This window comes from Trachypithecus francoisi, unplaced genomic scaffold (assembly GCF_009764315.1).
Source record: "Trachypithecus francoisi isolate TF-2019V2 unplaced genomic scaffold, Tfra_2.0 Lachesis_group9, whole genome shotgun sequence".
In the NCBI taxonomy this organism is placed as follows: domain Eukaryota; kingdom Metazoa; phylum Chordata; class Mammalia; order Primates; family Cercopithecidae; genus Trachypithecus; species Trachypithecus francoisi.
Window position 1 is genome coordinate 39,449,291 of NW_022681474.1, and position 16,317 is coordinate 39,465,607.

Here is a 16,317-nt window from a genome sequence, read left to right on the forward strand (position 1 = left end):
CTTTTTCTGAGGGTGGAAGGATCATTTCAAAAATATGTGATACATGGTCCCTGTCCTCAGGAATCTTAGTCTAACAGTACTAGTGTTGTCACAGTACAGTTCATGATTACCCAAGTGACAGTTATTCAGAATTTTTGTTTGATATGTACTTGATATAAAAAAAATTTTTAAACTTAGTATTTTATAGCTTAAGAGAAGTTAGAATGAGTATTTGATAGCTACTATCATTTTTTTTTGTATTGTTTGAGATAGGGTCCTGCTCTGTCACCTAGGCTAGAGTGCAGTGACATGATCATGGCTTACTGCATCCTTGACCTCCTGGGCTCAATCAGTCCTCTTGCCTCAGGCTAGAACCGCAGGTACACACCAACATACCTGACTAATTTTTTGTAGACAAGGTCTTACTGTGTTGCCCAGGCTGGTCTCACGCGATCCTCTTTCCTGCCTTGGTCTCCCAAAGTTCTGGGATTATAGACATGAGCCACTGCACCTAGCCTTCAGTTATTAATGAGCAAAAAAATTCCCTAGAATCACAGGTGTTTAACTTTACCTCCTTTTTTTGTTTTTTATTTTTATTTTTTGAAGCATGTCTCATTCTGTAACCCAGGCTAAAGTGCAGTGGCACAATCATAGCTCGTTGCAGCCTCCAACTTCGAGACCCAAGCAACTCTCCCGCCTCAGCCTCTGAAGTAGCTGGGATCTCAGGTGTGCACCACTACATCCAGCTCATTTTTAAATTATTTGTAGAGATGAGATCTGGCTATGTTGCCCAAGCTGTTGTCAAACAAACTTTTGAACTCAAGCAGTCCTCCCACCTTGGCCTCCCAAAGTGCTGCAATTACAAGCATGAGCCACCACCCCCAGCCAACTTTATCTCTTATAAATAACTTATGAGCAATTTTCAGTAATGGGACTAACACCAGGCTTACTTGTCTTCTGTCTTGTATAACTCTTTTAGTTTCTCTTAGCCATATTTTCTTTTTTCCTTTTTTGAGATGGAGTTTCGCTATTGTTGCCCAGGCTGGAGTGCAATGGCGCAATCTTGGCTCACTGCATCCTCCGCCTCCCTGGTTCAAGTGATTCTCCTGCCTCAACCTCTCAACTAGCTGGGATTACAGGCATGCGCCACCATGCCTGGACTCTTAGCCATATTTTCTTATCATTGAAATTATGCTCTTAGAATCTAATTTAGGTCTGTATTGTTCATTATGGCAAACTTTAAATTAATTAAAATGAAATAAAATTTAGAAATTCAGTTCCTCAGTCATACTGAGGACATTTCAAGTCCTTAAGATCCACATGGTATATAAATAGCTTCTTGGCCAGTATATTGAACATTTCCATCATTGCAGAGAATTCTATTGGACAATGATGCTTTTGATGGTCTTTTTAAGATTTCTGTCCTCTTCAAAGAGTCTAGTAATTTTTCTGTTTGCTCTTCCTTGAATATTTGATACGTGGGGTTTTTTGGTTTGTTTTCTTCTGATCTTTCCCGGTCTTTGGCTGATCTGTTCACAGGTCAATACTTCTGCGAAGGCTCTGTAGTCTGATGGGAACTGTATTCTTGCTTCGCTGCTTTACCATGTTTGTGACCTCCCTCTCCGTGCCAGGACAACACCTGCAGTGTACTGGAAAGGTAGCCTGCTACCTTCTTTTTCATTCTTGTTCTTGGTGGGTTGATGGCACACTATATGCAATAGGGCTAACATTTTGCTTATAGTATTAAAATGTGCTTTTTAGAATCTGTAATGTCTACAAAAGAATATATAGAAATAATTTGGTAAAAGTCTTAAGCCAGATTCTACCTCCCTGTTATTTCTGTTGAAACTTGTTCTATGTTATGGAGCTGTAGAAAACAAGTTTCTTTCTGCCGGGCATGGTGACTCATGCCTGTAATCCCAGCACTTTGGGAGGCCAAGGCGGGTGGATCACGAGGTCAGGAGTTCAAGACCAGCCTAGCCCAGATGGTGAAACCCCGTCTCTACTAAAAATAAAAAAAGTAGCTGGGTGTGGTGGTGGGTGCTTGTAATCTCAGCTACTCGGGAGGCTGAGGCAGAGAATTACTTGAACCCGGGAGGCGGAGGTTGCAGTGAGCCGAGATTGTGCCACTGTACTCCAGCCTGGGTGACAGAGCGAGACTCCATCTCAAAAAAAAGAAAAGAAATTTATTTTGGCCGGGTGCGGTGGCTCATGCCTGTAATCCCAGCACTTTGGGAGGCCAAGGCGGGTGGATCACGAGGTCAGGATTTTGAGACAGCCTGGCCAAGATGGTGAAACATCATCTGTACTAAAAATACAAAAATTAGCCAGGCTCAGTGGTGGACACCTGTAATCCCAGCTACTTGGGAGGCTGAGGCAGGAGAATTGCTTGAACCTGAGAGGTGGAGGTTGTAGTGAACCGAGATCACGCCACTGCACTGTAGCCTGGGCAACATAGCAAGACTCTGTCTAAGAAAGAAAGAAAGAGAGACAGAGAGACAGAGAGAGAGAGAGAGAAAAGAAAGGAAGAAAGGAAAGAAAGAAAGAAAATTTTCTTTCAATTATCATTTTCCCTTTCCCACCATCCTCATCGTTTTCAAAGTTTCTCATATGGCATGCTCTGGTTCCTTCACTGTCCTCCTCACTCCTTTAAAAATGTTGCCGACCAGTCGCTGTGTCTACGCCTGTAATCCCAGCACTTTGGGAGACTGAGGCGTGTGGATCACCTGAGGTCAGGAGTTAAAGACCCAGCCTGGCCAATGTGGTACAATCTACTAAAAACACCAAAAATTACCTGGGCATGGTGCCAGGCACCTGTAATCCCAGGTACTTGGAAGGCTGAGGCATGAGAAACACTTGAACCCAGGAGGCGGAGGTTGCAGTGAGCCAACATCGCACCATTGTACTCCAGCCTAGGCAACAAGAGTGAATCTGCGTCTCAAAAGAAAGAAAAAAAGTTACAGTTTGACGACATACTCATCACTCTAAACTTTACTCTTTCTGAGATAAACAGATAATGGCTGACTTTTGGTTTTCATTTTATATTTTGTGGCTTTGTTTTGGTTTACTGTAGACATCTCTTCTGGTTAAACAGAATAAATTATGCAGATGGAGACAAAATAAGACTCTGAAAATCGCCTGTACTTTATGTACAAAATTGGGTAAAATCTATATACAAATTTTCAAATAATTTTGTCCAAATTATATACAAATTTGGACAAAAGAACCCTACTTTTCTAGGCCTCTGTGCTTTAGTTCTGTGTTCTCACATATTCAAATAAATGTATGTGTTAACACCTTTGTAGTTATTTTAATGTGGTTTGTAACAGCATTCAAGTTCACTTCTTGTGCTGCAATATCATAGCTGAAATGCCAACAAGGGAAGATTAAGCAGCCAAACGAGATCAAGAGCTAAAAATATACCCCTGAGCTGAAGGGTGCCAAACTTTCTCCTGATATTAGGAAGGCTTAGACTGACCAGTAAGAAAGGGGGAAGGGTTGATATGACACAGGATTTCATGTAAAGGAAATGTTTTATTTTAAGGTAAAAGCTGTTTTGAGGTCTTTTTTTCTTTTTCCAAAAAGGAAAAGTAATTTTTTCAAATTATAAAATTATATTTTTATTATAAAAATTCAAATTATATAGAAATGTATATATTAAAAAGTAAAAATTTACCTGATTCTTTTTTGCCCCACCCTATAAATAATACAGTTAACAGTTGTGTGTATAGCCACACAGACCATTTTTAAGCATGCTTACACACTCGTATAAGTTTTTTGTTTGTTTATTTGTTTGTTTGTTTTGAGGTGGAGTCTTTCCCAGTTGCCCAGGCTGGAGTAGTGTGGCGCAATCTTGGCTCACTGTAAGCTCTGCTTCCCAGGTTCACACCATTCTCCTGCCTCAGCCTCCTGAGTAGCTGGGACTACAGGCACCAGCCACCACGCCCGGCTAATTTTTTTGTGTTTTTAGTTAGAGACAAGGTTTCACCATGTTAGTCAGGATGGTCTCGATCTCCTGACCTCGTGGTCTGCCCACCTTGGCCTCCTAAAGTGCTGTGATTACAGGCGTGAGCCACCGCGCCCACCCTCTTTAGCCTATTTTTCATTTAATAGTATGTTGTTTACTTTTTTCTAAAAGGAACTACATCTTTTTAACAGTAGTTCATTGTGGATACCAGGTTCCAAATGATGTACATCTTGAGATTGTTTCAAAATTTTACTATTTATAAACAGTGCTATAGTAAACATTCTTGTACATTGTGCTTTTGCACTTACTTAGTTATCTCTTAAGATAAATTATTGGAAGTAAAATTACAGAATTAAAGGACACGCACATTGAAAAATATGATATGGGCTGGACGAGGTCGCTCATGCCTGTAATCCCAGCACTTTGGGAGTCCGAGGTGGGCGGATCACTTGAGGCCAGGAGTTCAAGACCAGACTGGCCAACATGATGAAACCCCATCTCTACTAAAAATACAAATAATTAGTTGGGCATGGTGGCAGGCACCTGTAATCCCAGCTACTTGGGAGGCTGAAGCAGGAGAATCGCTTGAACCTGGGAGGCAGAGGTTGCAATGAACTGAGATCACACCACTGCACTCCAGCCTGGGCGACAGAGCGAGACTCCATCTCAAAAAAAAAAAAAAAAAAGTGATATATATTGCTAAAATACACACTTGAAAAGATGAGTTTTTCACTACTGCCAACATGTATGCATGTCAGCTTTCTTACCCTCTTGCCAGCACTGCCATTCTGATTGATGAAAGATAATATCTGATGCTTTTATGGTCTTATTTTTTTATATTTTACAACTTTAATTTATTTTGAATTTGTTTCTGTGCATGGTGTGCACAGTTTCTCCAAAATAGTATGCTGTGTACATGGTATGAAGAGTTTCACCCAAATAGTATTCTAGTTGATTAGGGGAGATTTTATTTTATTTTAGTCATTGTTTTTTTAAGACAGATTCTCGCTTTGTTGCCCAGGCTGGAGTACAGTGGCATGATCATAGCTCACTGTCAGCCTCAAATTCCTGGTCTCAAGCAGTCCTCCTGCCTCAGCCTCCTGAGTAGCTGGGACCACAGGCATACACCACCACACTCCAGCTAAATTTTTTTTTTTTTTTAGATGGAGTCTTTCTCTGTCGCCCAGGCTAGAGTGCAGTGGCGCGATCTCGGCCTACTGCAACCTCCGCCTCCCGGGTTCAAGGGATTCTCCTGTCTCAGCCTCCCAAGTAACTGGGATCACAGGCGCCCGCCACCATACCCGGCTAATTTTTGTATTTTCAGTAGAGGCAGGGTTTTACCGTCTTGGCCAGGCTGGTCTTGAACTCCTGACCTCATGATCCACCCACCTTGGCCTCCCAAAGTGCTGGGATTACAGGCGTGAGCCACCGCACCTGGCCTGATTTTAATTTTTTTTTTCCTAGAGACAGGATTTCGATTTGCTGTCCGGGCTGGTCTTGAACTCCTGACTTCAAGTGTTCTTCCTATCTCAAATTCCCAAAGTGTTGGGATTACAGGCATGAGCCACCACGCCCAGCCAGGACAGATTTTAAAGAATAAAAATATAGGCTGGGCATGAGGCGGGTGGATCATGAGGTCAGGAGATCGAGACCATCCTAGCTAATACGGTGAAACCCCATCTCTACTAAAAATACAAAAAAATTAGCCGGGCATGGTGGCGAGCACCCAGCTACTTGGGAGGCTGAGGCAGGGGAATGGCGTGAACCCGGGAGGCAGCGGAGCTTGCAGTGAGTGGAGCTTGCAGTGAGCCACTGCATTCCAGCCTGGGTGACAGAGCGAGACTCCGTCTCAAAAAAAAAAAAGAAAAATACAAACTTATTACACTGAAAAGAGAAAATTTTCCATAGCTAAGGGATTTAATTGTAGGACAGCCACCGAGGAGAGGGATATATGTGCATAGGGCTGCAACATATGCTGCAAAAATAAATTAGATACCATCCCTCTATGGTATAAACAGCCCTTTTTCTGTCTCTAATGACTGTTTTTATCAGTTAGTTATATATAGATATTTCTCCTCCAATCTGACCTAAATACTGTTAATTGCTTTGAATTATAATATAACCTACTTACTGACCCGTATTATTTGCAGCAATTGTTATAAATAGAAAGTTAAAGTGATAGTAACTTGAAATCAAATCCCTTACAGTGAATTCCGTAAGGTACTTTCATTATAATAAATTAATTGCTTGAAATGGCATTCCCAGAAGTAAGGGGTTTGAGGACAGAACCAAGAACATGTCTATTTTTGAAATTTAGAAACACTTAATGCATATTTCTACATGTTCTCTTATCAAAACATCCTCTTCGTTCTGCTGTGTTGTGTTTTTTATTTTTCTGGAAGAATATATGGGACATTTAAGATGGGAAAGGATGGAGAGATGCCTTTTGACTGGCATCACTAGTTTCGTATCCTTGGTTGAATCATTTTCGTAGCAGTCCCTTCTCTTTATTTACTACGTGATTTTTTACTTTCTCAAGAGTAATATCTCTAAGCCCATGTTCATAGTGATCACGGAAGAACCAAACCCATGTGTATTCTCTTTCTTTCTCTCTAATAGTAAATTCTTCTTCCTCTCTTTCCCTCAAATGAGGCAGAAAGGGAAAGCTGGGTAGTGTATAATCAGCAGGTGAGATTCCTAATGAGATTGTGATATCTATGAAGTTGTTTATTTTGGTCATATTTGATAGAATCTTGAAGACAGGGCTTTGGAATTGGGCTCCCTGGGTTCACATCCTGCCTAGGTTATTTACTAGCTATGTGACCTTTCTAAGCCAGTTTCCTCATCTGTACAATTAAATCACTTCATAGGATTGCTGTGGAAATTAAATGCAATAACACATAATGCACTTAGCAGCATGCCTTGCACATAGTAAATGCACATAAAATTTTAGCACCTTTTTGTACCATTATTATGTTATTATTAAATTGTATTATTATTATAATATTAGTATGTTGGGTTTTTTTGTTTGTTTATTTTTGTTTATTTTTTTTTTTTTTTTGAGATGGAGTTTTGCTTTTGCTGCCCAGGCTGGAGTACAATGCCACGATCTCCGCTCACCACAACCTCCCCCTCCTGGGTTCAAGAGATTTTCCTGCCTCAGTCTGAGTAGCTGGGATTACAGGCATGTGCCACCACACCTGGCTAATTTTTGTACTTTTAGTAGAGACGGGTTCCACCATGTTGGTCAGGCTGGTCTCGAACTCCGACCTCAGGTGATCCATCCGCCTCAGCCTCTCATAGTGCTGGGATTATAGGCGTGAGCCACCGTGCCTGGCAGTATGCCTTTTTTTTTTTTTTAAAGTAGTGACTGCCCCTGTTTTGTAAAGCAGCTATCACTCAAAGTCTTCCTCAAAATGGATTGCTTTTTTAGGCGTATGTGTGGGAGTTGGGATTAGGTTTGGCTGTTGATAACTGGAAATTCAAAGTGGCTATGGTTTAATAAACACACAATGCTTTATTCTCTCTCAAAAAAGAGTCTGAAGGTAGGTACACCAGGTCTGAATTTTATGAAGTCATCCAAAAAAACCCCATCATTCTTCTGTCTTTCTGGTCTGCTATCCCAATACTTGGCTTGTAGCCTCAAAGCCACTTTGTGGTCCAAGATGGTTGCTGGAGTTTCACCTCCAGTTGAATGAGTCTGAGTTGTAGACTAAAAGAAGGGAAGGTAGAAAGTGAGAAAAGACTTCCTCAAAACTGTTGTCTCTTACCTTGATAAGCAGCCTTCCCAGAAACCCTTAACACTTCTACTTAGATCTTATTGTACAGAACTTAGTCACGTGGCCACACCTAGCTACAAGGGAGGTTGGGAAAGGCAATATTGTGGCTGAATTCATTGCTGCCTCAATATATTTGGGATTCTGTTACCAGTGAAGAAGGGGAGAGTGGATGTTGAAAGGTAGACATTGATCTCTGTCTGTCATAGCCTATGTCTTACTGGCAAGAATAGCCAAGCAAATACTACTGTGATACTGAATTAAAAACTTCGAGATGTTTTTGTGTTATAGAGAACTTTTTATTATAAAGGAACTCCTAGTAAAGGAGTTCATGTTACAGTGATTTCATTTATTTACTTATTTTTAATTAATTAATTTTTTTTAGACACACTCTTACTCTGTCACCCAGGCTGGAGTACAGTGGCACGATCTCGGCTCCCTGCAACCTCTGCCTCCCAGGTTCAAGTGATTCTCCTGCCTCGGCCTCCTGAGTAGCTGGGATTACAGGCGCACGCCACCATGCCTGGCTAATTTTTGTATTTTTAGTAGAGGTGGGATTTCGCCATGTTGGCCAGGCTGATCTTGAACTCCTGACTTCAGGTGATCTGCCCACCTCAGCCTCCCAAAGTGCTGGGATTACAGGCATGAACCACTGCACCCAGCCTGATTTCATTTAATTACCAAAATATTTCTGAGTACAGCCAAGCTTTACCCACCCCGTCTTGAAGTCTGCCTGGAATTCATTAGACTGAGGACCTAACTGCTTTGGCTTAGATCTTATTTCTAAGTTATTTAGCATTTGAATTTCAATGGGAATGGATGTTGGGAAGTTCCCACCTCCCTAAGCATTTGAAGCACTAATTCTTAACTTTTCTTTATAGATATATGGCAGTGTATGGGAGAAATTACATCGAGCCTTTGCCATTTGGAGTGGCTTTGGTATGACCCTGACTGGCGTTCACACATGTGGAGATTACATGTTTAGTGGCCACACAGTTGTCCTAACTATGCTGAATTTCTTTGTCACTGAATGTAAGTATCTTTTTAGTGCTTCTATGCATATTAGATAACTAGCTGCAGTGAAGGCTGTGGGAAGGGTGTCAGATCCTGTGAAGAATGGCAAAACAGCCTGACCTGAGAAACGTGACTGAGAAGCATTGGAAGGAATGTAGCTTTAAAATGATCTTTCTGTCCTTTTCCTAGATACACCAAGAAGCTGGAATTTCTTGCACACTTTATCCTGGGTTCTCAACCTCTTTGGAATCTTCTTCATCTTGGCTGCCCATGAACATTATTCCATTGATGTGTTTATTGCTTTTTATATAACAACAAGACTCTTTTTGTACTACCATACTCTGGCCAATACCAGAGCATATCAGCAGAGTAGGAGAGCAAGGATTTGGTTTCCCATGTTCTCTTTTTTTGAATGCAATGTTAATGGCACAGTTCCTAATGAATATTGTTGGCCATTTTCAAAACCAGCAATAATGAAAAGACTAATTGGATGAAGACTATCTTTCTAATGAATTTGTGACTAAATATATAATAGTTGTTGAAAATGAGTAACTTTGCATTCTCCCCCTAGGTTGTTCCTAGATGCCTGGCTTATGTGTTGACAAAGTAAAGTTTTCTGTTCTGAGCAAAGTTATGATTATAAAAAGCAAGCAAGAACAATCAAGAGTCCTTATGTAGCTGTTTGAACAGAAAGCTTAAGTAGATGTTTTCTGCCCCTTCTCTTTAGGAAGACTTAATGTTGTGATTGAAGTCAGGCTGTACCCTTACCTGTTGAGTATTTGCTTATTGAACTTTAAACAAGTCAACTTGAGCAGTTTGCTGATTGAGGAATTTTCATTGATTTCCAGTAAGGCTCTAGTCAAGAAATAATATGTTTTGAAGCTACTTATTATCTTTAGGAGAAGAAACCCTACCAAGTGATCAGTACTTGTTCTTTGGACTAATCTCTGTGTCAGTTTAAAAAAATGCCACGCTGGGACATGATCTGTTTTACTGACAGTTTTTGCCTTCTGAACCATCTTTTAAGTATACTGAGCATACCAGGATGCCTGAAATAAGAGGAGAATGAAAGAGGCCATAGATGACGTGACAGAGTACTGGCTAGGATGCCATTGGTCTCCTCATTAATGCAAATGTAGAGCTGGCATTTTTCACCGAAGATGCAACAAAAGATGCAGTGCCTGTTTTGTTCTGAGGGTTCAGTATAACCATCAGTAAGTATTCATGAGGGAAAAATGGCTGCATCCATAAAAATAAATGGACTTAATGTTAGTAGTATAGGTACCCAGAATAACTCTGTGCTATAGTAGATGACAGTCCAATTTTATGCTTTTTTAATGGTGTTATTTAATAAGCCAAATAGGAGTGTTTTACCAGATGTTAGATAAAGTTCTTTTGTCGTTAAGTAGGGAGGTATGCATGCAAAGAATTGTTTTCTCCTGAAAAGAAACTTCTAGCACGCAAAATACAACTTTTTGGTTTTTGAAATTTATCATTCTTGGCCGTTGGAAGTAAACAGTCTCAGACATACTTGGATATGAAAAAGTTGTGTTGTTTTTTACTTTTAAATATAATGGTGTATATACCTTCTTTGTATTTAGTCTTAATTTGGCAGTCAGGAACTGATATAACTTAGCTGCTATTTACAACACTAGAAATATAGTACTTTAAGTAATTTCACCTCTGTGATAACATTTGTTACTTTATTTTTAATGATTTTTTACAATAGTTATGACAGTAGGATGGTTATGGAATTGGAATTTAAACCCCAACTAATGAGCTTAGCTGCTGGGAATAATAATTAGGTTTTACATTCCATTTTAAAACAAAAACTTAGAAAAGGTGCTGGCATTCTGAGGCCTAAAATTAGGCCGCATATCAGAAGCTTGCTCCTTTGTTATCTGGGTGAAATATTTTATTTTTGCACTTTGAGTCCTATTTCCACCCCTGTATAAGCTACACAGGAGCCCAAATGAATTGGGTAGGAAAGGAAATTATGCAAACAAGTCTCAGCTAGTGCTGAAGGACCCCAATTTGTGCTGCTGTGAACATTATTTATTTCTCACTTGAGAAATGCTGCGAGGCAATTCAAGTTTTATGCTTTTAAATCTCACACCTCAGAGTCTGATATCTTACATTGCTGATTCTGTTACATGCTAGGAACAAAATGCCATCATGTAAAGGAGTTGCATAATCATGAAAAATAAAGGATGTTTCCTATGCCAGTTAGAGTGGTTAGTGACAGAACAGACTGAATTTAGCTAGGGAGGCACTGATGTTGGCTTTTGGGAAAGAGTTCAAAAAACTCTATGACAACATTAATGTTAAAATGTTAAGCCAAGTGCAGTGGTGCAAGGCTGTAGTCCTGGCTTCTGAGGAGGCTGAGGCAGGAGGATTGCTTGAGGCCAGGAGTTAGGCTGGAGTGTGTTGAGGCTATGACTAACTACTGCATTCTAGCCTGGGCAATACAGCAAGACCCATTCTCTTAAGAACATGGCCGGGTGGCCGGGCGCGGTGGCTCAAGCCTGTAATCCCAGCACTTTGGGAGGCCGAGACAGGCGGATCACGAGGTCAGGAGATCGAGACCATCCTGGCTAACACGGTGAAACCCCGTCTCTACTAAAAATACAAAAACTAGCCGGGCGAGGTGGCAGGCGCCTGTAGTCCCAGCTACTCGGGAGCCTGAGGCAGGAGAATGGCATAAACCCGGGAGGCGGAGTTTGCAGTGAGCTGAGATCTGGCCACTGCACTCCAGTCCGGGCGACAGAGCGAGACTCCGCCTCAAAAAAAAAAAAAAAAAAAAAAAAGAACATGGCCGGTACAGTGGCTCACGCCTGTAATCCCAGCACTTTGGAAGACCAAGGCAGGCAGATCACTTGAGGTCAGGAGTTTGAGACCAGACTGGCCAATATGACAAAACCTCATCTCCACTAGAACTATAAAAATTAGCTAGACATGGTGGCATGCACTTGTAATCCCAGCTACTTGGGAGACTGAGGCATGAGAATCGCTTGAACCCAGGTGGAAGCTGCTGTGAGCTGAGATACTCCACTGCACTCCAGCCTGGATGACAGAGCAAGACTCCATCTCAGAAAAACAAAAAAAAAGCAAGTTAGACTGGGCGCAGTGGCTCATGCCTGTAATCCCAGCACTTTGGGAGGCTGAGGCAGGAGGATCACTTGAGCTCAGGTAAACGAGACGAGCCTGGGCAACAAAGTGAGACCTCGCCCCCCCCCACAAAAAGTTTTTTAGAAAATTAGCTGGGCATAGTGGTGCATGTCTGTGGTCCCAGCTACATGCGAGGCTAAGGCAGAAGGATCACTTGAGCCCAAGGAAGCTACAGTGAGCTGTAATCATGCCACTGCACTCCAGCCTTGGTGACAGAGTGACACCCTGTCTCAATCAATAACAAAAAGTTAAATAGCTATTAACCTCGGTCTTCTTTCTTTCATATAAATTCTATTCTAGGACCAAATAGAAAAATCAAATGCAACTAACTTTGCAGAGCTATTGACATTGAGAGTACCTAACAACAGACTGCAATGGGGATTGTAAAATAACTTTTCAGCCTTGCACTTGCTCATATATGTTGTGAGAAAAATGTAAGTTAGGTTTATAACTTACTGTTTTAACTATTATAAGGCAGTGTTTACATAAATTAATCATCTCTTTCTTGGAAAACATTGAGACAAAATTATTTTCAGTGTTACCTAAACATGAAACCTATATTTTAGTTGCTTTTTGTTTTGTCCAGAAATTTCCAGATTTTTTTCTTCATATTTTTTTTCTGGTTAAAATCTAAACCACAGTGAAGATAGTATTTATGTTTACATTTTATCTGTGAATGTGGCTAGGCAGAGAAGCTACATGGCTTTGTTCTACATATTTTTTGGCCTTGTATTTGGTTCTGTAGTTGCAGACTTGTGAGAGGCTTACATCATCATGGAGACTTTAGTATAGAAGGAACCAAAAGGTTTTTGGTTTGGAGATGCAAACTGGAGGTTATGTTGCAAGTCTTCGATGCATTTTCTGTGTTCCTGGGAGCGTTGTTGCATTTTTTTAACCTTTTCCTTTTTTTTTTTTTTTAAAGACCAGGCAGGGTAGTGTTATTGAAGGGCAATTGAAGAGTTGGTAGAGAGTAAGAGGTTTTGAAGGAGACAGGTTTGCTGTTGTCACCAAATAATTTGGGGGAAACCTTTCGTGGCTGTGCTGCAAGAATTCTTTGTGTGGCTATCATCTCCATAGTTCTCTGACCAGAATTGCTAGGACAAAAATAGAACTTCTAGCTCTATTTATTTGTATCCTTTGAAATCAGAAAGTAATGAACTTAGCCTTAGAACCGGTCAGTTAAATAATGCAGGCTATGCCGGGTGCAGTGGCTCACGCCTATAATCCCAACACTTTAGGAGGCTGAGGCGGGCAGATCACGAGGTCAGGAGATCGAGACCAGCCTGGCCAATACCGTGAAACTCCGTCTCTACCAAAAATACAAAAATTAGCCGGGCATGGTGGTGCGCGCCCACGCCTGTAGTCCCAGCTACTCGGGAGGCTGAGGCAGAAGAATCACTTGAACCCAGGAGGCAGAGGTTGCAGTGAGCTGAGATCATGCCACTGCACTCCAGCCTGGGGGACAGAGCGAGACTCCGTCTCAAATAAATAAATAAATAAATAGGCCGGGCGCGGTGGCTCAAGCCTGTAATCCCAGCACTTTGGGAGGCCGAGACGGGCGGATCACGAGGTCAGGAGATCGAGACCATCCTGGCTAACACGGTGAAACTCCGTCTCTACTAAAAATACAAAAAAAACCAGCCGGGTGAGGTGGCGGGCGCCTGTAGTCCCAGCTACTCGGGAGGCTGAGGCAGGAGAATGGCGTAAACCCGGGAGGCGGAGCTTGCAGTGAGCTGAGATCTGGCCACTGCACTCCAGCCCGGGCGACAGAGCGAGACTCCGCCTCAAAAAAAAAAATTAATTAATTAATTAATTAAATTAAATAATAATGTGGGCTATTCAGAAGAAAAAGTCAGTGAGACCAGAACCTGCTGGACCAAGAGACTTGCAGGGAATGTAACTCTTTACTCTGTGAGCAGTGGTCTTTCATGCCCTGTCCCTACCTGTGTGTTTTTACTAAGAATTCCAGAAATCCTATAATTTGTAAATGGGAAACAGAGAAGCCAGATTCTTTTATAGCTGATAAGAAACAGTCTGTTTTAGAAACATCTGTTTGGAAAGTATTACTTATGTATTCACAAAGTCATATTTATGACACTAATTTGTGTTCAACAAAAGGCAGTTTCACCATTAATTTCATAGTAAGCTTTTTTAAAGGATTCTAGATCTAAATTGCCTAAGAACATTAACCACATTCTTGTTTTAAACTAATTTAATAAATGTAATTATTTGATAGTCTTTTATAGACTTAGGTTTTCTTCATAATAAAGGTAATGATAATATAGTCATTTGCCAGTTCTTTAAGGTATTCAGGCATTTGAGACAAGAAAGCTCTCTTGTAGAATAGTCCAATTGCTTTCTTAAACAGTATTGGTTTCATTTAGACAGCTTCTAAGCCAGCAAAGGTGTCCATTTTAATGCCAACTTGACGGTTTAACCGTTTGTGTTTGTAAGCGGTTTAGCCTGCATTACCCCATACTGCTATAGAGAATTGTTAGTAACATCAAAGGTCATAATGCTTCAGGTGATGAATAAGAATGGAAAGAGACTCAGTAGGTTGTTTCTTTTCCCTGTCTTTGAGTAACTTTGAATGACTAAAATTAGTATGAAACTAGGTTTTGGACCCCCCTTCTCACCCCACCCGGATATAATGCCACCAATTTCAAATAACTAAAATGTGACCAATTACTTTGCTTCAAGTTCTGTACAAATATCTCTGAAATCTGTAAGCCATATTTCAGCTATTCTGGTTTTTAGAATATATTCTATCCTAAATTAACCAAAGAACTTTTTATTCAGTGTAGTTCATATTTCAGCATAAGGAAGGTTGTGCCTGATATGGGAAGAGAAAGAACACTATGTTAATTTCATTGTTGCTTCAGGTCTCTTTCAATCTGAAGGACTGGGTTGTCTGGAGAATTGAACATAGCCAAGCAATATTATCAATTACTAATGTCATCTTAAAAATGTTCAGTTTTACTAAGTTTTATTCAGAGGATCTATGTATTAGAAAAATGAAGTATTTCTGATATGGAACAAAGAAAGTGGAAACTGGTACTTAATGGGAGAAGCAAAATTAGCTTGGACTAAAACGGACATGTTTTGTTTTGTTAATTCTACCTAAATGTCTCTCTATCCACAGAGAAACTAGTATTACTTGAAGATGTGAAAGTTCCTGTGGTAGCCATACCTTGAAGCACAGTGTTTGTATATAAGTAAATATCTTGATTCTAAATTAAATCCAGATTTAACTAATATATATTATTTTATATCCTTGTTGTATTAAAATGTTTAAAAACACTAAAAATAAAACATTTGAAAGTTGGATTGCAGTTTCTTATTTAAATGTCTTTGCATTATTAATGGAGCTGGTCAGTTTTTTATATAATGAATTTAGTTTTTGCAAGTGATTGGCCAGGTGCAGTGGCTCACGCCTGTAATCCTAGCTCTTTGGGAGGCCAAGGCGGGCTGATCGATCACTTGAGCCTAGGAATTCGAGCCCAGGCTGGGCAACATGGCGAAACCCCGTCTCTACAAAAAGTACAAAAATTAGCCAAGCATGGTGGTGCACGTCTGTAGTCTCAGCTACTTGGGGGACTGAGGTAGAAGGATCGCTTGAGCCTGGGAAGTCAAGGCTGCAGTGAGCTGATATCATGCCACTGCACTCCAGCCTGGGTGACAAAGTGAGACCCTGTCTCCAAAACACAAGCAAATGATTGAGCTCTGCAACTTTAAATTTGTGGTACTTAGTCCAGAACTGTGGAGTAGTTAGAATGCTAAGCATTGTCACAGGTGCAGGACCATATCTGCTTGATCCACGACTGAACGTGTCTTCCTGATCACTGCTAATATGTAGCCTCTGTAGTGCTGGCCCAGCTAGTCTTTTTGAGAACTCTGGGAAAAATAGTCCAGAAGAGACCAAAAGGAGCTTGGTGGAGTACAAAATGCACTGGGTTTAGACTCTGAAGACCTGGGTATGAGTTGTGTTTCTGACACTGATTAAGTTTTTCTTCAAACCTCTGCTTAACCTTATTTAAGTGGAAAAAAGTGCCTACCACATAGGTTATATTAAGGGCCAATTTATGAAAGTACTGCAGTCTTGCTCATGGAGATGTTAAGATGCCAGTGCTGAGGTAAGAGAGTGCCTCAGAGGAGCTCAGTTGCCACCTTCAGCTGGAACTTTGAAGATGCCCAAATGATAGTTTTAAGGCTTCTCGTAGAGTAGCATGACATTTAAATGCTGTATGTTCTCAGTTCATGGGGCTCCCGTGAGAGCCAGAAATACAGAACCACCATGACCTGCTCATATTCCAGCTTTAGGAGCCTCGGGTCACATTATGAAGTGAATGTCTGTATCTAATGGTTTTTTGTTGTTGTTGTTTTTGTTTTGTTATGAGACAGAGTTTCGCTTTT

General features: G+C 40.8%; 1 protein-coding gene across 3 annotated transcripts in view; it reads left to right on the forward strand.

The window, feature by feature from the left end:
- SAMD8 (sterile alpha motif domain containing 8) overlaps nt 1–10,281 on the forward strand; it is a 58,719-nt gene extending 48,438 nt beyond the window's left edge. For all 3 annotated transcript variants that reach the window (XM_033208331.1, XM_033208334.1, XM_033208332.1), the window contains exons 4-6: nt 1,519–1,636; nt 8,604–8,754; nt 8,926–10,281. In XM_033208331.1, the coding sequence (XP_033064222.1) occupies nt 1,519–1,636; nt 8,604–8,754; nt 8,926–9,230 (574 nt within the window). In that variant the 3' untranslated portion in view covers nt 9,231–10,281. The remainder of the gene's footprint in view (nt 1–1,518; nt 1,637–8,603; nt 8,755–8,925) is intronic.
- The last annotated feature ends 6,036 nt before the right edge of the window (nt 10,282–16,317 follow it).